Genomic DNA, 21743 nt, shown 5'->3' on the forward strand with positions numbered 1-21743 from the left:
TGTCCAGCAAAGGACATCTCTCCCCCTTGGCTCATCTCCCCACACCAGTATATTCTACATTCAGTCAGTCCACTTGGATATCACCCAACCTCGTGTCAGCCCCAGAAGTGTTGGCTCAGACAAATGAGCTCCAGCTCTTTGTTCAGTGAACAGAGCTTCATTCAAACTAGCTTCCAGAGGATAAGGATCCCATATTCTAGTGCCTCTTTTACTATTAGGTAACTGTTGGTTGGCCATTGGTTACCGCATGCCTCAGTTTCCCTGTCTGAATCCATGACACTTGCTTTAATCCACCCTGCATGGCTGTGAAAACCTTCTTTGCTAAGAGGGCATGAAAATTTACAAGTGTGAAGTGCTAGGTACATGTACGAATGACTACTTAAGCTAAAAATATCACATCATTAGGAAAATTGTGGAAAGTGGGACCATCATTTTTCATCTAGGGTTCGTTCAGAAAGTAGAATTCTTGAAAATTTATTAAGTAATCCATGTATTTGTAACATTAATTCCTTTTTTCTTAATCATGTAAATTAAATGATTTTGAAAACTCTCAGTACTCAAAAACGAGAACCAGTTAAATGGCAGGAGGTGTTTCTAGTGTTCTGGTTGGATTCCAAGTTTGATGATCACATTTTGCTTACTGTAATTCCCTGGACAGCTTCAACAAGGCAGTTTTCATTTTTCTGACCTCTACAATGCGGCTGTTAAGCAGCTGCTTTCTTCAGCCCTAGAGACAGCCACAGTTCAGTGGTAGATAAACTGATTCCAGTTCATTCTTATGTCAGTGCAACACGACGGGGAGGGGATTAAATTATCTGTGAGGTATTTTGAGCTATTTTGAAAAAGTCAGCACATTTCTGGGACACATTATTATTAATTTTGTCATTCTTGTATATTTTGTATGTAGTTTATCTCTCTGCTATCTTCCAGATATTTTATCTTAACCACATTCTTCTCAGTGCCCATTGATTACTTGGCATTGTATGTCTGTACCTTTTCCCATGAAAGTCACATCCCAGCCCTTTCACAGTGGTAAATTTTAATTAACCAGGAAGCCATTTTAATTTTCTGGTTATCTGAAATCCTTTTTGACTCACCTCCTATTGTTGAAAATTTTTCTAAGTAATGGCTGATTTCTCTCCTAGTAACTACAGTTCACTGGTTGTAATTATTGTCTAGATTGAAGACTGGTAGCCCCTGGGCTTAATCTAACTGGCGGAGAGATTTTGTTTGCCTCACAGCGTTGAAAGCAGCTCTTACATCAGTGCCTTCAGACAGGGCCCTCCCTCTGGAGTTGACCTTAGTCCCTATCACTCCTTATTATCTCATAGTTGGCCCACTTCATTCATGTATATTACCTGACAGTGAGTTTTCAATCTCAGAATGAAACATTTTTTAATGATTTAGTTTCTTTGTAGTGTGTGTCAAGATCATCATTATGAGCATTAGTTTTCTGTGTATAGCACTTATAAGAAGTATAGCTCAAGAGATTGTATTCTTGCCATTCAGAGATACATAGAATTTTAAGCAGAAGAGAATGTTGCAGACTGAGAGAAGCTGAGCCCAAGAATAGGTAAATAACTTACCTGAGTTCACAGATATGACTTAGTGACAAATATGAGACCAAAACCCAGATTGTTTGGACTCTTTGTATTTTTTTTGCTGCATAATACTACCTCTCTACTTATTTTTCCTAAAAGTGGGTGATACATGTAAGAGATATATATCTCAAGATTTTTTATGAGGTGCTTTTGTGGCTTGTTATATTACGTAGTATATAGATGTGAGGGCTCTTAGTCCTTACCAGCAGGTAAAATAATTGGGGCAGGGGGAAAGGGGGTAGATATGGAATTAGATATGAGGAACTAGAAGTGTTAAGTCTGACTCTACCCCTGGCTTGAGACTTAGGTCAAGTCACGCAGATGCTCTAGGGTCTCAGTGTGTCCTACCTGGCAGGCAGTATCTATCCGATAAGATGGTTGTTGTTTCTGTTGTGACCATTTAGAACTCACCAGTGCCATATTAGACTATATCTAAAAGTAAAGAAACTGCTGTGGCCCATCCAGACAATGGAATATTATTCAGTGCTTAAAGAATGAGCTATCAAGCCATGAAAAGACAAGAAGAAACTTAAGATGCGTATTACTAAGTGAAAGAAACCAATCTGAAAAGGCTCCCTGCTACATGACTTCAACAATATGGCATTCTGGAAAAAGCAAAATTATGGAGACAGTAAAATGGCCAGTGGTTGCCAGGGGTTGGTGGGAGGGAGCACAGAGGAGTTTTGGGGTAATTAAAGTGTCCCATATGCTACAGTGGTGGACATATGTCATTGTACATTGGTCAAAATGCATAGCATATACATCATGGGGAGTAAATCCTAGTGCAGCCTATGGTTTTTGGGTGATAATGAGGTGTTCAGTGCAGGTGTATCAGTTTTAACAAATGTACTGTTCTGATGGGGATGTTGATATGGAGGGAGAAGGGTATCTGTACTCTCCACTCAACTTTACTATGAATTTGTAGCTGCTCTAAAAAATAAAATCTAATTTTAAAAATCAGGGGACTGATCTTACATCGAGTACAGTGTCCTCTCTTCTGACCCTGTACCTCAGTAATTTTGTTGGATGTGGAAACTGGAGAACAGTAGAGGTGAAAAGCGTGAACTCCATTTAGTACCAAGAAGTATGCTGAAAAAAGATATAAAAACACATCATCTTTACTGCAGCCATGCCATCTTTTCTAAACCTCGGGGAGTGTGTGTGTGTGTGTGTGTGTGTGTGTGTGTGTGTGAGTGAGAGAGAGAGAGAGAGAGAGAGAGAGAACACTAAATATTCATATAGAGATTCATGGATTGGATTTAATGGTTTTCATAGCCTGTGAAGAATGTTTTCCTTCACACTTAAGATTTAATAAAATACTTAAATTTTTAACCAAATGCTTTTTATTCATTAGGAGGTTATTCATGCTTTTCTTCTATATTGCTGAATCTCTAGCTCTCTTTAATAAAATTTCTGGTACTGACAAGTTAAAACAAAAAAGCAAACCTCTGAAATTCTGAAAGATGAGTTCAAGTTTCTTCTGTCTCTGATGCAGAAAACTCAGAGTAAACACAGAGTAGTGCAAATCATCTTTTGTCACGTGTCTTGGAGGATCCAGTCCCTTGAAGTTCCCCATCTCTCATCTTGGCAGCCTACGTAGGTGATGGAATTGCTTCCTCGGTGTTGTTTTATGTGGGGTCTTGTCAGAAAGCAAATTTGTAACACTGTTCATTTTTCTCTTTAAGTGATTGTAACAAATATTTGGTGATAAATTAACTACCCAAATAGCAAATACTTTGTGAAATTAAGAGACACTCATTGGGTAGCTTTGGAATCTTTCTAAAATCCATGTGTTTATGCTGTGATGGCAGATGATAACAATTATGTTTTTAGACATCAAGAGTGTTGTTCAGGATGTTCTTTTGTTAAGATACTTCCCAATTCAAAATGTTAGTGTTTAGTGATTTGTAAGACTTTTTTTCCACATGCAAGGAAAATACTGCATTTCATCATAGAATATTTTCTACTTGATGTATCCAGCCTGACATAGTATATTGTTCTAATACTGTTGTCTGTCTTTTTCTCTTTTAAGATAAAACTGCAGAATTAAAAAAAAAAAAAAAAAAAAAAAAACTGCAGAATTAAGGATTGTTAAAAGATCCTCGCCTTTAGACATGATTGATTTGTGTCCTAGTACATGCATTCTGCATAGAATTTGGTTGTCTATTATATTTACCTCTTCCAGCATCTTATTCTGTCTGTATTTCTGTGAAAATAGGACTTCTTATGTTCTCTCTTATTGTACCTAAGGTTTGGGGGTAGGCAACACCATCTTTTATCTGAGCAGTATCCCACAAAATGACAGAGGTTTTTGGTTTTGTTTCCCCTTTTTCCTCCTCCTGTTCTAGGATCATTACTTAAATTGTATGTGCTTAAATTGTATTTTCATATCCAGCTTGTCAGGGACAGCTACTGCACAGCAACCTCCAATCATATTTCTTTTGTGAGGAAAACCAAGCACAGCAGCTTCAGGACAGAGCAAAGAGAGGATTTCTGTAGTGTATGGGACAGCTCTGACATTAACAAGGCAATGCTGCCTTTTAAGTTGTGGAATAGAGCCATGGAATGATGAATGACAAGCTCATGGTGTGTGCAGGTCTGTAACAGATAGTTACAGAGGGGCATGCATTTTGATGAACTGGAGCTTAATTTACAAATTAATAGCCTCCGTGTCATATCTCATTGTGGTACAAACACAAAGATTCAGGCACTTTTTTATATTAGCAAGCAGCTAAACTGTGCAGATTATAAATGGTTCTTATGTTTTTTCCTGCTGCTCTCATTACTATATCTAGGGTGTTTGCTGGGTCAGGTTGCATTTAAATTGGACATCTATTTTATGCTTTCAGAATATGGCCCTGAACCGCTGTAGAGCTATAGGAAACCTGGGCCATACCTAGATTTCTATACAGGGAAATATTCTCTAATGTGTTTGACTTTTGAGACCAAAAGGCAACAGGTAGCATTCTCTTTCTTAATCCTGTACTTTTTTTTTTGGTGATTCTTGCTAAAAAAAAAACTAACACAAAAATATTTGACTAGATGTTAAAAATCAAGCCATTGAAATATAATTGACATTGAAAGTAAAAGTCACATTTAAGTAGCTGTTGCTTTCAGTTAAAAGTTCCTGCTAGACACATTGTATTACTCATTGATTATCATGCCTTAATTTCACATTGCCCTCAACAGTTTTCTAAAGCACTCCTTACCATTAATGCAGTTGATCCTCAATATTTTTCTGAAATAGGCAGGACAGTGTAGCTTAGTGCTTCAGAGAAACCTAGAAATTTTTTTTTAAAAGATTTTATTTATTTATTTGACAGAGATCACAAGTAGGCAGAGAGGCAGGCAGGGGCATGGGGGAAGCAGGCTCCCTGCTGAGCAGAGAGCCCCAGGCAGGGCTCCATCTCAGGACCCTGAGATCATGACCTGAGCTGAAGGCAGAGGCTTAACCCACTGAGCCACCCAGGCACCCCAAACATAGAAATCTTAATTGTAGCCAAATGGGTTCTGATTTTGCTTTCCTTTGTTTTTTATTGTAGAGAAATATCTTACAACCACCATCCCCAGCATGCAGTGCTCTTTTTTTTTTTTTTTTTTTTTTGGTCTCTCTCTGCTTTTATACTATTTCTCCCTTCCATCTGGGTATGTTACATCCTGGAGAACCATAGTGCTCCAGGGACATATCTCTCTTGAGTACAACAGCTACACTCTTTCTTGTTGGATGCAAACAAAGGCGGTTCCCAGGTTCTTAGAAGGGTCCCTAGGTTTAGGTAGAGTCTGACTACGGCAATCTTAGTAGTCTTTCATAGTCCTGCATAAGAAGTTTATCTGTTAGAGCATGAATGAACTAAGTAAGAAAAATGTAAACCACATTTCAATCAGGGCATCACATAAAGGCTCTAATCCCCTATGGACATGGAATATAATCCCATTGATATGAATAAAAGGTCTAATTTCCTGTGGAGATGGGATGTGAAACCTATTGATTTCAATATCATTGTGTGTATGTGTGTGCGTGTGTGTTTTGAAGGAAGAGTAAACCCCAACAAATGTATTTTTAATTAAAAAAGTAAGCCAAAAATCAGTACCATGACATACATGTGTGTTCTCCACCATCTGTTAGGCATGCATGTGGAGATTGTTGAACTTTATTAAAAAAAAAAACCTGGTAATTCCACCTGCTGCTGTCCTCAATTTATTTATATTGTACTGTACAAATTCCATGGTGCTCTGCAGAGCTCTAAAACAAGCATCAACATTCGCAGCTCTCAAAGATCAAGCAGGTCCTCGTTAGTAGACAGTAACCAGTTCTGTGTCTAAGGTGAGGGGGTTGTAGGTAGTGCTTCTGTCAAACAGGTGGTATGTTCAAAGGGCACATCCCTTTTTTTAAAGGCTTTATAGGTTAAAATCTATTTGCCTAATTCTAACCATGAAGCTGAATATCAGAGAGTTTGGGGAAAACTTTTCTAGTGCCTTACAAAACAAATAAATGCAGTTATTTTTAGCTAACTATATTTTTATACCTGCTGCCGCCAGTATTCCTCTTCCTTCCTCTCTGTCAAAATTCTGTCCTGTGTGTCTTACCTAGAACATTCTCTCTAATAACTTCAGTGTATGTTCTTCCCTTGAATTTTACTTACTGCATTAGAAAGGGGCTGATTTTGAATTTATTGTCTTTTCTTTGTGTTCTTATTCATAAAATGGTAGAAATTTCCCGCATTTTTCTCTTTCCTTTTAATAACGCATACCTTTTACCCAGGATTAAATTTTTTTTAAAAAGATTTTATTTATTTATTTGATAGAGATCACAAGTAGGCAGAGAGGCAGGCGAGAGAGAGGAGGCAGCAGGCTCCCTGCTGAGCAGAGAGCCTGATGCGGGGCTCAATCCCAGGACCCTGGGATCATGACCTGAGCCGAAGGCAGAGGCTTTAACCCACTGAGCCACCCAAGTGCCCCCCCGACCCAGGATTTAATTTTGTGACTAATTTTATGACAGTAACGTATACCCTATTCTTTAGAGGATAATTATGTAGTAGCATTCTGAAGACTGTTACCTTATCTCCTTCCTGTGTCTTCAGTGTTGAAGAATATTGGTATTGCTTATAAATGCAGTGGTTGAACTTCAGTCGGATAGTAGAAAGGTTTTTTTTTTTCCATCTCTGAGTAAATTTTGACTTCAACAAATGTAAGTTTCTCTATGTTAGTTTCTCTGCACACCAAAATTTAGTATCGCTGGTTTCATTTGAGCAATTGGTGAGTCTGAAGACCCGGAAAAATTTTTCACTGCGTTTTACATAGGAAGGTAGGTAAGACTTGTTCTTGACTTTCTGGATTTGTGAAAAGTTACAAGTCTTTTTCGGTCTCTGGCATGAAGGGTGTGGGTTCTATTTTCAGATTGTATGATTGATTGATGGAGGGGACAAAGGATGAATTTTTAAGGCAGTACCATGAAAGAAGATGTCTGTGTGGGTGTTGCCCTATCATAATTGATATAAAACAGGTAATGTAGAATGTAACACAAATAAGTGGAGCAACTGACTGGATCGCTGACATGTAGGTATGGAGGGCAGGGCCTGGTACCTGGAGCTCCTTTTGAGAGATTTTTTTTAAAAGATTTTGTTTATTTATTTGACCGAGGGAGAGCAAGTGAGCGCACACACAGGGGGAGTGGCAGGCAGAGGGAGAGGGACAAGCAGGTTCCTTGCTGAGCAGGGAGCCAGATGTGGGACTTGATCCCAGGACCTTGGGATCATGACCTGAGCTGAAGGCAGACGCTTAACCGACTGAGTCACCCAGGAGCCCCGAGAGAAGATTTTTAAAAGCTTCTTGCGAATTTGCTGGAAATAAAGTGGGGGCTTGATTGGGGGTGGGGGTCCTGCCATCTCTCCATCTCCCTTCTGTATTGACCAGTGCCATGGAACTTAGAGTGATCGACTTACATAACTGAAGAATGAACCCGATTTTCTGTTGAAAATACCTATAAACTTCTGTATTTTCTTTGGGATCTGTCTTGCTGTCATGTGAACACGTTGATAGTATCGCTGAACATCACAATATTGAATACCGTGACTACCTGTCTCAGAAACTGTGACTTGAAGTGTTACAGGCCTGTGAACTCTTCTGTCTGGAGAAGCCCTGATAAAACCTAGTGATGGGAATGTCAAGGGGCTCCAAGGCTTGGAATTATGTGGGGTTTATGGAGCGGTTCTTGACAGATGAATTGATTGGAGGGGGCAGTACTAGCTAGCCATTCTGGACACCAGACCCATTGGCCTTTTCTTTTTTTTTTTTTTTTTAAGATTTTATTTATTTATTTGAGAGAGAGACAGTGAGAGAGAGCATGAGCGAGGAGAAGGTCAGAGAGGGAAGCAGACTCCAGCGGAGCTGGGAGCCCGATGCGGGACTCGATCCCAGGACTCCAGGATCATGACCTGAGCCGAAGGCAGTCGTCCAACCAACTGAGCCACCCAGGCATCCCCCATTGGCCTTTTCTTATAGGAAATATATTAAGGAAAGAAGGTGATACATTACTGGCTTTTTCTCCCTCCCTCCTGCCTTCATCCTTTACAGCTTTTCCTTTCTCATCTCCTTCTTTCCCCACCCCCTTTTCTTTTTAACTTTCATTAACTTAATTAGTCAGTGACAAATGGCCAGTTTGTGACACTTAGCCCTTTTCTCAAAGCTTCAGGTTAATGTTCCAAGATAATTAGCTACATTTCAAGGTCTCCTTTATATGTGAATAACATTGAAAATGCCAAATTGTTTACTTTGTATAACCTTCATTAATGACCAACAGAAGTCATGATTTCTTTGTTTAAAACACGTAATAATAAAAGTATAGGCTCACTTCCTGTGGAAGTGAGAGGATCCTTAAAACTTTGTTTGATAACACGTAGCTAAAATTTATGAAATTTGATAGCTGTAGTCTCTTCTGCCCATAACTGGTACTGATCCAGATCAGGTTCTTGCTGGAGTGAAAGTGACTGGTGTGTTTGCCGGAGCTGCAGGACTAAGCTCTAGAACAAGGCTGGGTTGTGGAACTTAGGAAAGCCAACTAAAGCATAGGGCACCTCCCTTTCCAGCCTGCCGCCCAAGGCATGCCTCTGCCTCAGACCTCGCCTAACTTCAGGTCGTCGGTTTTCAAGACGCAGTGATAAATTTAAGTGACAGGAGGCGTCAGTGCTTCCCTCAGACCTTCATTTTTTAAAAAATTTATATAGACATGCACAACTGCAAGCTTGGCGTTCTTTTAATGGGAACAGAGAAAGGAGGGCAGGGGCAATGCTTTTCCCAGCTGCACTCCGAAACATACCAGAGCCTTCTTTCAAAGAAAATTGTACCCAGCTCATATGGTCTGACCCGTGTCCCATCTGCACAGCTTTCTTCTCTTCCCCCCTTCTTTTTCCTTCCCTCAAAGACTAATGTAAGTTTGCAAGTATTTTGATCCCTGTGCCTCCCCATGGGTTCCACAGGCTTTGTTTCAGGCCCTGGGGGAGGAACAGTTGTGAATGCAGTGTGACTCACTGACTCCCACTTCGCTGATTCTGGTTCTGATTGGTCGTCACCTCGTTCTGGCCATATGGCTGCAGAGTACTCTAGCCTGCATCCCCTCCTCGTTCTTTCCCCTACTGTTCCCTTCTGTTGTACACGACGCTGGGAGTGGGTTCTGGGCTTTGTCTCTTGCTTCTAGTTTACCCCAGTTAGGCAGTTAAGTAGGAGAGCACGCTGTATTTCCCAGGGACGGTTGTAGAGGGGAAAAATATCTTTTCCTTTTGTGCCTGGTAGGGTAATTATTTCGTTTCCTGTGCTGTTTTTTATTCAAAGTTTATTTTTTGGCAGGTGTCACATTTGTGTTCTATTATTTCCTCATGGTTTCTCTCCTCCCCTCGATTTGAGCTGGGGTTTTTTGTAGAGGTTCTTGGCGTCCCTTTTGTGGTGTACCAATGCTACACTTCAGCTAGTCGTTACTATGTTTGTTTAGTGCTGGTTTTATGTTAAGGAGGGGGACTGAAAGCAATGATTTTAAAGTAATGATTTAATTGTTAAATGTCTTAATGTTCTGGAAGTCACCATGCAATAAAATCTATCTGTGATACTCAAAATCAACTGTAGCACCACTGCCACTTCTTGCCCTTCTCCTAAACTGTATCAATTCAATTACTCTATCTTTTTATACTTGAGAAATAGGACTTTAAGACTTAAGTTAATTTTTTATAAGAATTTGATGTTTTTTAATTTGCATTTTTATTATTCTACAGATGGTTTCTGCAGAGACTTTGGACTCTGCATCCTTTTTTCTTTTCTTTGTGAAATTTAACTACTCAAAGAGGCAGTGAAGACAGAATATAAAGTTTAGCAGACCCCCCCATATTGGCCTTTATATGATATTTTCATTGCCTAAAAAGAATCAATAAAAATACAAAAAAATTCTCTCAATAATATATTTTATACTGACTTAAAAGTTCTTAAAAATCCATTTTATAAATATTTTAATGCTCAAATATGTTAAGCAAGTAACCTTATAAGTTTGGGTTCTTTAGAGGATATGTGCAATGAAGTTGGTTAGCATCGTAAGGGGAATTTGAAGTCAGCCTGGCCATATGGTGTCACTTAACCCTTTATTTAAAGATCTTCATTTACTTATTTTTCTTCGTTCGTGATCTGTATTAGAAAATGACAGTCTATTTTATCAGAAATAACAAACCTCAGCTGGTGAGCTCAGTTGAAAGTATATGAAGAGTGCTGTTTACACTTGCTTCCAGCCATTAGGCCCAGAGAGGCAGCCCCAGTCTGGCCCCCAGTTGTTTTATAGGACATGTTCCCTGAGTCATTTGCTGGTCTCCGGTTCCCATCACTTTACACATCCTGTGAGGAGACATTTACTAAGCTACATAGTTCTAGCCCCGAGTGTAATCGTGGACAAAATAGGTCCTTGCCCTCATGGAGCTTATGTTCTTTTGAAATATAGTAATGAAAATATCCAAATACATATTTTTCTTGGATTTGGATAAGATGTAGAAAATTCAAGAAACTTCAGTTTTTAAATTTTTATCCCATGTAACTAAATCCCTCCTTTGCCTAAACAAATGTACACATTTCCGCAGATCCTATCCCAGCAAAGAGGTCCTGCTCATGAGTTTCACAGTTGAGTCATTTAGAATGAGTATTCTTTGTATGGCATATTTCTGAGATCAGGGTTTCTCTGTTTAAGAGTCTGTTTAATGTTTGAAACCGATACGTGATGTTTGAATAACAAAAATTAGTATGGCCGATGTCCATGTTACCAGATACTAAAAGTAAAACCACCAGCAATGTGCCCGTCACAGTTGTGAGTACTTTACATCCAGCAGCCTGTAGGGTCCTCATAAGAACCCCAAGGATATTGTTAATCACCTCATTTTACAGAACAGGAAATCGAGACACAGATAGGTTAAGTAGCTTGATGAACATCAGAGAGCTGGTAAATAGCAAAACGGAAGTCTGTGTCTCCAGAGTCTGGTGTTAGTGGCCACACGATATTGCCCTTCCAGCCAAGTACACCAGGCTAATGATGGTCAAGAAATGTGAGCTCTGCTGTGTGAAGTCCATTATCTTCTCTTGTCCTCTGTGTGGCTCCGTCTCCCTTGAGCTCTAAAATGTTTCCTATGCTGTTGGTTTCTCCTCCTGTGTCGCATCTGTAAATTTTAGATGTCACAAGTTTTAGGTGAAGCTGGTCACAGAACAATGTCAGAGATGTGTAGCTGCACACGTCACAGAGCTGACAGGACAATACTCTGATACATGGTCTTTCTTTTTGTCTCCATGGGGTAGAAAAGGGTAGTTGAACAGCTACGGAAGAACCTGATAGTGAAGCAAGAACAACCAGACAAGTTCCAAATACAGCCATTGCCACAGTCTGAAAACAAACTACAAACAGCACAGCAGCAACCCCTCCAGCAGCTCCAGCAGCCGCCGCAGTACCACCACCACCACGCCCAGTCGGCTGCACCCTCTCCCAGCCTGACTGCTTCCCAGGTAAAAGTGTGGCGGAAGCCCTGCAGGCTTCCTGCGCTAGGCTGGTTTATTATGAGGCATGTAGAGCTGGGACCCCTTTCAGTACTAAGCTCAGCTAGCCCTAGACAAAAGTTCTTGTGGTTACTTTTTTATACTATACACTGGGGTAAAAAAATCCCTTGAAATTCCCTGGCAGAAGGAAACGGTATTACTGAGGAGTAAAAGTCAAATGATTTCCCACCTGTCCAAAGAAGAGGGGAAAGGTAGTCAGTGACAAAGAAAAATCACTTCTCTGTGTTAGAACAGAACTAAGGTCTTATTTTGCATTTTCTGGAAGTATTTCTTTGCACCTGTTCTAAAAGTCCGTGTGACTCTGCCTCCACTGAAATCGTTTTGCTGGAACTCTTAGCAGTTAGGTGTGGAGGTGAACTAGGTAGAAAGGCATTCAGAAGAAGGGTGATGTGTTTCCATTATGCAGAGCATATGAATTTGTTCTAATATATTGAAGGAAGTCTGAAATGGAAGCTACAGGTCCAAACTAGAACTAAGAACTGGAGGCTTGATAACATTCTAACTTGGTATAGTTGTGCAGATGTTTTTGCTGAAGGGGGCATTTAAACTAGCATATAAGGACAGTAAGGCAAAATACACAAAAAGGACATATTTGGGAATAATGTTCAGTTAGGAAAACTATTCAAAGCAAATGTTTTTGACATTTTTAATGGTTAAAGGTATTTCATAGTATTTGTATTATTTTGTATGAAAATTATATGAAAGTCCATTTTCAACATCCATAAATAAAGTGTTATTGGAACACACACACACCACACACACACACACACACACACACACACACACACACACACACACGCAAACTATTCAGGCTTGATCTCCACACACCTGCTTGTAATGTGGGCATACCTTTTAAGATGGGATGGTTGAGCAGTGGTTCTTGATTCTTAGGGATCATGACCCCTTTAAGACTTTGGTGAAAGCTGTGGATCCTCTCTCCAGAACAGTACACATTCACACCTAATAACACTCATTTTTGCACATGATTTCAAAGACGTTGGGATCTTCTGAAATGCAAGCATGGGCATCCTTTATGCACCAGTCCCAGGTCTTCACTGTATACATAGAGAAAAAGATTATAGTTTGCTTGATTAATCACTGTTTATGGACATTGGGCTGGTTCACATAGAACACTTTTCAAGTGAGGAATACATTACTTGTAAAAAATACTAAAGATTAGTAAAGATAGTTGACATTTAATCAAGGTTACTGTAAACTGCTATTCTCCTGAGTGCTTTACATATGTAAAATACACCGTCCTTACCACAACCCTAATAAGGAAGGTATTATTATTGTTCTTGTTGTTATTGTTTAGAAAAGAAAACCAAGACACAGAGAGATGAAGTAATTATCTAAAATCATATAGATAGTATGTGTGGTAGAGCCAAGATATTCTGGTGAAAACGTCTGTCCATTCATGGCTCTTCTGTACTACTGTATAGTACCAAAAAATGAAATGCCAACATTATAGAAAACGCTGCCAGTGTAGGAAAAAGAGTAATTCCTGTTGTAAATCAGATAGCTGGAGCATAAATTTTACCATAATCTCCACTCCAGGGCTCTTTGAAAATGAAGCATTCAAACTGACTTTTAAAACCCCCCGACCAGGACTTCTATTTCTTCTGGAGGATTGCTTATCAGATTACTTTTATTGGAATTGATTAGTTTGTTCTCTTTGCAAAGTACAGTTTCATCAGAAAGTGTCTACAGGGAAAGAGTGTGGTAGAATTCATTGTTTCCTGGTATGTAGGAGTTTTCTCTCGTAACCCATGGAAACTTTCTGTTAAGTAACATTTGGTGTCCCACAAATCAGAGGAAATACTTATGTAATACTTATAATAGCTCTTCCCTCCTAGTAGTCTGAGTTCTGTGCTGCTGTGGGATGTTGAGTGATAGTAAGGGGCGAAGGGCTAGCCCCAAAACAGTGTTGTGTGGCAGCTGTCCACCTGGTAGCTCACCTACCATATATTTAATTGATTTAGCTAAGCTTGTTCTGTTCTATTCTGTTTTGTTAAATGCAGATGTATAATTTTAAAAGCCAAAAGACCCTCTAAGTTTTTTGTTTCTGTCTTTACAGTAAACTGTCAATCAGTATTTATTGGGTGTTTTCCATGTGCTAGGTTCTGGTATACAAAGAGGTGGTCATGGTCCCTGCCTAGAATCTGGTATATTATCATCATTTTCATTCATCCTGTAAATTTTTATTGGGTCTCTATTATATGCAGACACTGTGCTCGGCAATGAAGAAGGTGGATTCAAAAACAAGAATATTGGGCGCCTGGGTGGCTCAGTGGGTTAAGCCGCTGCCTTCGGCTCAGGTCATGATCTCGGGGTCCTGGGATCGAGTCCCGCATCGGGCTCTCTGCTCAGCAGGGAGCCTGCTTCCCTTCCTCTCTCTCTGCCTGCCTCTCTGCCTACTTGTGATCTCTGTCTGTCAAATAAATAAATAAAATCTTTAAAAAAAAAAAAAAAACAAGAATATTAAAAATTTAGAAAAGAAGACAGTGTAAACAGCCAAAAAAGAGAATAAAATGAAAGTACTAGTGAAGAGTAAATTTTAACTAGAGAGATCAGAGGTGCTTCACGGATGAGGTGACACTTGAGCAGGATGTGGACAGATCAGTGAGATTTTAGCGATAGAGCAGAGGGGAGGAGCATCACAGATGTAGACAACTATGTGACCAAAAGTAAATGTGTGTCCCAGGAATAGCAGAGACTGATGTGGCTCAGGTGTGGATTCTGGGCAATAATGGAGAGGGGAGATAAAGCCAGAGAGGTAGAAAGAAACTAGCTTGGAGAAGCCCTCCAGTGCATGGCAGAACTGTTAGTTTTGGGCAAAGGGAGTCCTTAAAGGTCCATGAGGTCAAGGACAACTGAGAAGTTGTATATGGCATATGTTAAATATCTAAGTTTGGAAAGGCGTATTAAGCAGCAGTCAGCACGGGCAAACAGGAGGTGCTTGGCAGGGAATGTTTTCTATTCTGAGTCAGGTGGCTAGCAGGGACCAAGGCATGGGGGGTGGGGGGACCGGTCCCCTTTACTTAGTTAACTCAAATTCATCCCTGTAGGTAGATTTTGAAATTTTTTCCATTCACAGAAAAAAAATGAAACACTAGTAGAGTTGAATGCAGGTATACCCTTCAACTCACATTCACACTTGTGTTCTTTTTAATGATGGAATACAAATGTAATGAAGCAACAGTTAATGAAACCAAATAGAAAATAAATCCTAATGGACCAAAAGAGGAGTGGGTTGGTTCTATTTGTAGTCATGTGAGTACGCAACAGTTACTTGCCATTCAAAATTAAATGAAAATAGCCTAAACTGGGGATGGAAGTTCACTAGCGCCCCTAGTAATAACCCCTGGTCGTTCCAATTTGTTCATTGCAGTCTGTTTTAAATCAACACCGCATTCTTTGCCGGTAAACTACAATAACTTGGCCCAAAAAAAAAAAAAATAAAATAAAAGGATTTTTAGTGCTTTATGCCATGTATTTCTGCATTAACTTCTTGTTGGTGCAGTTTAGATTTTGTCAAAATTAAAGAACCTCTTCATGACGCTGTGGGGAAACTGCTCACTTGTCTGGAAGCCGGTCACAATTGGACAGCATCAACCAGCCAGGGACTACTCACGGCTTCCAAAAACATCATTTTCTTTGTTGTTGGATACCTTTCCTCTCCCGTGTCTTCTCTCCTTCCTACCGAACAACTCAGAGGTTGTCGTTAGGTTTGGATTTCAAAATTGTAGATTCTTTTTGTCATCTAAACTCTAACACTCCCAAGAGTTTGGTTTATATCCCCAAGCACTTAGAATAAGCACCAGACCAGAGGGAAGGATTTAAGCAATACCTCTGTTGATGCCTGGTGTGAATAAGTGGTTAGCTGATGTATATTCCAAAAAGTTTTCATCAGTGAATATAGTACTAGACAGTACTACACCTTTACATTCACAGAATTATATAGCTGCTGGAGTACATGTTGTGAAATTAGCCATAACTAAATATTTATAAAGGGGAATAAGATGCTAACCTAAGATGTCAACAAACTTCTTAGGTTTTAAGGTTTTTTTTAAGTGTTGCGGTTAATGGTAAGTATGTAATTCAGGTGAGTTGGAGGTTTCACTGACTTTTTTTAGAATAATCGCTTTAGGGTGATTCAAAATATTGATAGTAATTTACCTGAACCAACAATGTTTCAAACAAAAGTACATGACCTCTTTCAAAGCAGTAACAGCATGCACAATTGTTTTTTAAAATCCATGTCAGTGAGTTCTGCTGATGAGAGATTTTGCTTCCATAACCTGTGTTGGCACCAAGATTGAATGCCATCTGGTGTGACTTGCTCACCATTTGAAAAGGTCTTTGTATTTCAATGTCTTAAACTGAAAGATAGGGCTAATGTCACACTGGGTTAAAAACACTTACTACAAATAACTGGCAATATAAAGTCGGTCCTTTCTCCTACACTAATGTAATATTTCTAATGATAAACAGCATTTAGCTTTTATTTGGTTTTCATCTTGCATTAATAGTAGATGAACCCCCACCCCACCCCCCAAATAAATACCAGTGGTCTCCTTTTACTCCCATTTCACATTTGAGGAGGCACTGGCAAGGAGAATGAGACATGCCTGTTTTGTTGATTAGAGAAGAGGAAACAAAGATTTGGGTGATTTTCGTTATAAGCATTAATAAAGATTGCTTGTAGGCTGCAGTGGGATAGATGAGGCCAGATTGCTAATTGTTTTCATTGAAAGGAAGTAGAGATACTAAAAGATTAGATGATATATGTGTGTATTTCAGGCAGAAGATGGAAGTAAAGAATTATCCCCCCCCCAAAAACCCCAACTTAGTACACAAGTACTGACATAGTCACTGAACTAGAAATGCACGAGGGGATTTGTCCAGATCTGTTTAAGGGAGAGTGGGGTCCTTTTCACTGGTCTAGATCAGTGCTGTCCAGCAGAACTTCCTGCAGTGTTGGAAATTGCTGTCTGGCTTGGTAGCCACTAGCCACAAGTGGCTTTTGAGCACTTGAAATGTGGACAGTGTGGCTGAGGAACTGATGTTTTAATTTTATTTTGTTTTAATTAATTTGGATTGAAATGGCCACGTGTGGCTGGGAGCTACCAAATTGGACAGTGCCAGTATAGAGTAAGAAGAAGAAGGTGGAGTAGTACCAAACTCAGAACCAGCCTGTTCTGGTTGCACTTCCGTGTTCCTGAAACGGTTGGGTCTCGAGGATCTTGAGTGAGTAACGGCACTGGATAGGTGCGTGTGCCGTGTAATAAGGTTGTTTGCATCTTCTTGTTTTGTAACTGTTCCCTTTACCTACTCCAGTAAGAAGTCTAGAAACTACAGCTGCAGAGCTTCAGCACTAGTGGAGGAGCAAGTCCTGTTACCTCTGTTCGTCCTCTCAACCATAAGGCTTTTTTTTTTTTTAATTTTTATTTTTATTTTCCTAAGCAGTGGCGAAGGGCCAGGGGGAGAGGGAGAGAGAGAATCTCAAGCAGGCTCCACATCCTGTGCCAAGCCTGACGCGGGGCTCAACATATGACTCCTAGATCATGACCCGAGCCAAAACCAAGAGTCAGATGTTTAACCAGCTGAGCCACCCCAGGCACCCCTGATCTGTAAGGCTTTTTGAAACACAGGTGTTTGTTTCCACTTTGTCATGTTTCACCAGATCTCTGATTGCTTCTGCAGCAGCTCTCCAGAGAGAAGATTGTAGTTAGTGACTCTCAGCCCTTTGGTATCAAGAGCTGGTATTTACTATACTAGGTGGTTAATAGGTTTTATTTTCTAGAGTTTGGGATTTACTACCTCTGAGGTAACCATTGTGGTAACCCTCATGTGAGCTTCCCTTCCTCCTCTCTAGGGGGACACGCAAAAGAATGAAAAGACACTGTCCTTTCATCCCAGCTTTTGTGTCACAGGAGGCAGATAACCAGAATTATATGATGGCTTCATATCGATGAGGTTGTAGCAATTAAAAATAGAGATGTTGTGTACCCCATTGATTTGCAACCTCTGCAGAGTTTAAATTGAGAACAAGCAAAGAATAAAAAAAAAAGTAGGTAAATAGGTACACTTACATTCTATACCTGTAAACCCACCCCATTCATTGTTGAAAATCCTGTGCCCATATCTATCTGCAGTTATGACTATGAACTTAAAGCTAAGTTTGAAAACTGTGGCACAAACTAGAGATTATCTTTCTCTACAGTAAGAAGTGTGCTGTATGTAAACAAAAGAAATACTATTATATTGAGAAACTTGATTATAAGAATCATTGCTTTGTTTTCTTCTGGGGATTAGCAGCATATTGTTTAGTGGGGTCACGCTTCAGTGTCCTAACATCTGTTCTCCATGTCTCCTAGAAGACTGTAACTACAGCTTCTATGATTACCACAAAGACACTACCTCTCGTCTTGAAAGCAGCAACTGCGACCATGCCTGCCTCTGTTGTGGGCCAGAGACCTACCATTGCTATGGTGACCGCCATCAACAGTCAGAAGGCTGTGCTCAGCACTGATGTGCAGAACACACCAGTCAACCTCCAGACGTCTAGTAAGGTCACTGGGCCTGGGGCAGAGGCTGTCCAAATTGTGGCAAAAAACACAGTCACTCTGGTAAGCCAGCAGCTGCTACTCATGTGTGGCCACATGAGAGGGTTCAGGATATGCATTTGTAGAGTATATCCATTTTATGCTTCTGCTGGATTTTTTTAGTCTCCATCATTCAGGCATACCAAGTTTTCCTTTGGGGCTGACAAGGGAATATGGCATTCTACTGTCTGCTCAAATAACTGTACAAGTGTCCCTTGACACGAGGACCCAGATCCATACAGTGCGTTATCTGCAGTCGAAGTCTGACTTGACTTAGGGAGGCGTGTCCTTTATAGGGGCATGCACAGTGTTGCACGTAGCTCTCTCCATCCTGTTCGCAGACCTGCCTGTGAAACTTGAGTGCTTACAGACTCTCTGGTTCTGTATTACCGATTTGGGGAAAACTCCCTGCTGAACTCCTTTAGTTCACTATCCCTTGAAATTGGCTGCACCTAGGAAGTACTAGAACAAGCTGAGGCACTTAAAAATATTCAAGAAACTCACAAATTAACAGTGTCCATGTCCAAGGTCTATCAGGGGGAAAAAAAATCCCTTGAAGAATTACTTGAACAAAAACTGTTCATGAGATTCTAGGGTGAAATCATTTAGAAATTGATGCTCTCTGAAGCTTGGGGAAAATATAACCAAATTGTGGTTTTAAAGTCTATTCTTAAAATTGCAGCTAAGAGCTCTTGGTGGCTTTTGGATGATGACCAGTGATGAGTAAACTAGATAGCAGTAAAGTGAAGCTTCAGCATTTACTGGGAATCTTGAGAGAAGTGACCAGTTATCTCAGCCAAATGCTGAGAATTAGAGACTTCTCTACAGGAATAAAGCCATTCAATGCTAGATAAAGCTCTTATATTAGGAAAAAGCCCATTTGGCCAAGCAGCAAGTTAGATTTTACTTTGGATCCAGTCTTGACTTTTAAAGTATGTACGTGCAAGAGTTCTTGAATGTCAGAGGAAATTGTCTAAGATTGCCAAGCCTGCTGTGTTTTACTTCAGGCATGTAAGGACACAGAAATGCAGTTGGTTCACTTCTGTAGGGTAAAATGTGCAGGTGGGAGAGTAAAAAAGTTTTCTTCACGAAGTCTTAATTCTGATGGTTAATTCTACAGTGAAAATTTTTAGAAAATATTGTCTGATACAGGGAGTAGTGATGCTAAAAATACTTTAAAAACGCCTAGCTTTGATACTGAACAATTGTTGTTCTCTGTGGTTTATTTATTTTTCCCGTTTTTTAGCAGGTTCAGGCAACACCTCCTCAGCCCATCAAAGTACCACAGTTTATACCCCCTCCTCGACTCACTCCACGTCCAAACTTTCTTCCACAGGTGAGTAAAGCAGTGACAAGCCCAGTGATGGGTTAGGTGAGACAGAAGTCCTCAAGGGCCCTCTCTGAGCCACCTGAAGTGCGCATTATCAGCTCAGCTTTGTTCAGATCTTACTTAGTTAGCTAAAGGTTCTAGATGATGATTTCTATACTGGGAAGAAGCTTATTTGATCACTGGGGTTTCTTAGCAGTGACCAAAGGCAGTAGCAGGGGGATGTGAAGAAAAGGAGAATTTAAGGCACCATTTTAAACCTTATGATGTTAACTTACTGGAAGTTTAGCCATACCTGCCTGCCAGTGGGGAAGGAATGCCATCACTACTCCCCACCCCCCCGCATGAGCCAAAGAGAGTAGGGAAGGAAACAATAGGCAAACTAACCAGTAGAAACCAGAGAAATTTAGTTTTGCTCTGGAAAGTAATGGCATTTAGTATCATTTTTTAGACACAAAGCTTTGCCTATAGAAGCTTGGACTAGGGGTCTACACAGGAAGCTTTCTACCTAGACCCAGGCAGCTCTGCTTGCGCGTATTGCCCTGGGAGAATTCTTTTAGCAATTGGACTGAACTCATTCTCATGGCAGGATGTCAGGATTGCCCCAGTCTGGGTTTTGAGGGGACTTGACTTGCCAAGTAGAAAGCCTAGGAGTTCCCATCTGAGGCCCATGTTGCAGGCAAAGAGAGAAGAGAAAGGAATTTTGTGGTCAGTGGACGTAGGTGACTTCCAAATTGCCTGTGCAGTAGGTTTGGGCATTGAGAACACAAGATAAAGTGAGTTCAGTCATTTATCCAGTAGATCCTTGGGTATCAGAAAAGCCAGTTTTTAAGATAGACTGTTCTCTGCCCTCAGAGAGCTTCAGATCTATGTACAGGCAATCATAGTGTCCATTATGGGAAGTACAAGGTAGTCTGACCACACATAGGGGGACCCCCATCTCATTCTCAAGAGTATTCTAGAAAGTTTCCTAGAAGAGTTGACATTCAGTCTGAGCCCTAAAATCCTAGTAAAGTTAGCCTGACAGAGTTTTGGAGGAAGAATAAAAGTGTCCCAGGCATAGGGTAGAGCATATATGCAAATCCAGTATGGAGAGATACATGTAAGCCTAAGGAACCAAAAGGCAATTTGGTATAGCTGACCATGGTGGACCATGTAGCCGACTCAGGCTAGGGGAAGAGGTGAGGCTGGAGAAGCCCATTGTGCCAGAGCTTATGGAGCCTTCTAGACTATGTAGGAATTTGGGCCTTATCCCAGAAACAACGGGGATCTATGAAAACACTTCAAACAAATACCTGAAATGATAAGTTTTTCTTCTTCTTCTTTTTTTTTTTTTTTTTTTTTTTGAAAATTCCCTCTTGTCATTGTGTGGAAAATAGATTGGAGATGATCGAGATTGTGGGCAAGAAGAATAGTTAGGACATCAACAGTAATAGCAAATGTTAAAAAGATATTAAAACGTTAAAAGACTGCTGCTGTGTACTGTTTACTGTGCGAGGCACTTTCTGTGGGTTTTCTGTTTTAATCCCCACAACAGCCCTGTGGAAGTAGGTATTACTATTTTTTTTTTTAGGTAGGGATCCTAGGGCTTAGTCCATGTTTTCCAGACAGAGGGTCATGACCCATTAGTAGGCTATGTGAAATCAATCTAATGGATCTTGACCAGGGTTCTTAAATAAAATGAACAAAACAGAATATGAAACATAAAGAGTACATAGCACATATGTAATGTCTCATCAAGTTTTTGTTTTATAGAGATAGAGGTCTATGTCTATATGCAAGTACTGGTTACAGTAAGAAATGTATTCCCTTAAAAAAAAAAAAAAAAGAAAAGATAAGAAATGTATTCCCTACTGTGTGTCTGCAGCAGCCACCACACGGTCATCTTAAGGTCAGCTAAATATTCAGATTCGTGAGACTGGCCCACACATGGTACCAGTCTACTTGGAACAATACAAGACAGAAACCACAGCTTACCAGCAAGACAGCATCAGACATTTTTTGTCAGCCTGATTGGCAGGCTCTACAGCTGTCCAGTGATAGCTCAGGTGCAGGGAGATGAGATCTTAATCTAGACGGTAGGAGAGCCATCCTGGCATAGAAGGCTTATGCCATGCGGGAGCCAGTGTATCTTATAAC

General features: G+C 40.2%; 1 protein-coding gene across 1 annotated transcript in view; it reads left to right on the forward strand.

Moving 5' to 3' along the window:
* LOC111149723 (PHD finger protein 21A) overlaps positions 1–21743 on the forward strand; it is a 194435-nt gene that overhangs the window by 128455 nt on the left and 44237 nt on the right. Inside the window, 3 exon segments of the mRNA XM_022506959.1 lie at positions 11415–11618; positions 18050–18301; positions 19524–19613. Coding sequence (XP_022362667.1) covers positions 11415–11618; positions 18050–18301; positions 19524–19613 — 546 coding nt within the window.

This window comes from Enhydra lutris, unplaced genomic scaffold (genome assembly GCF_002288905.1).
Source record: "Enhydra lutris kenyoni isolate GAN:26980312 unplaced genomic scaffold, ASM228890v2 scaffoldscaffold22, whole genome shotgun sequence".
NCBI classification, from domain to species: domain Eukaryota; kingdom Metazoa; phylum Chordata; class Mammalia; order Carnivora; family Mustelidae; genus Enhydra; species Enhydra lutris.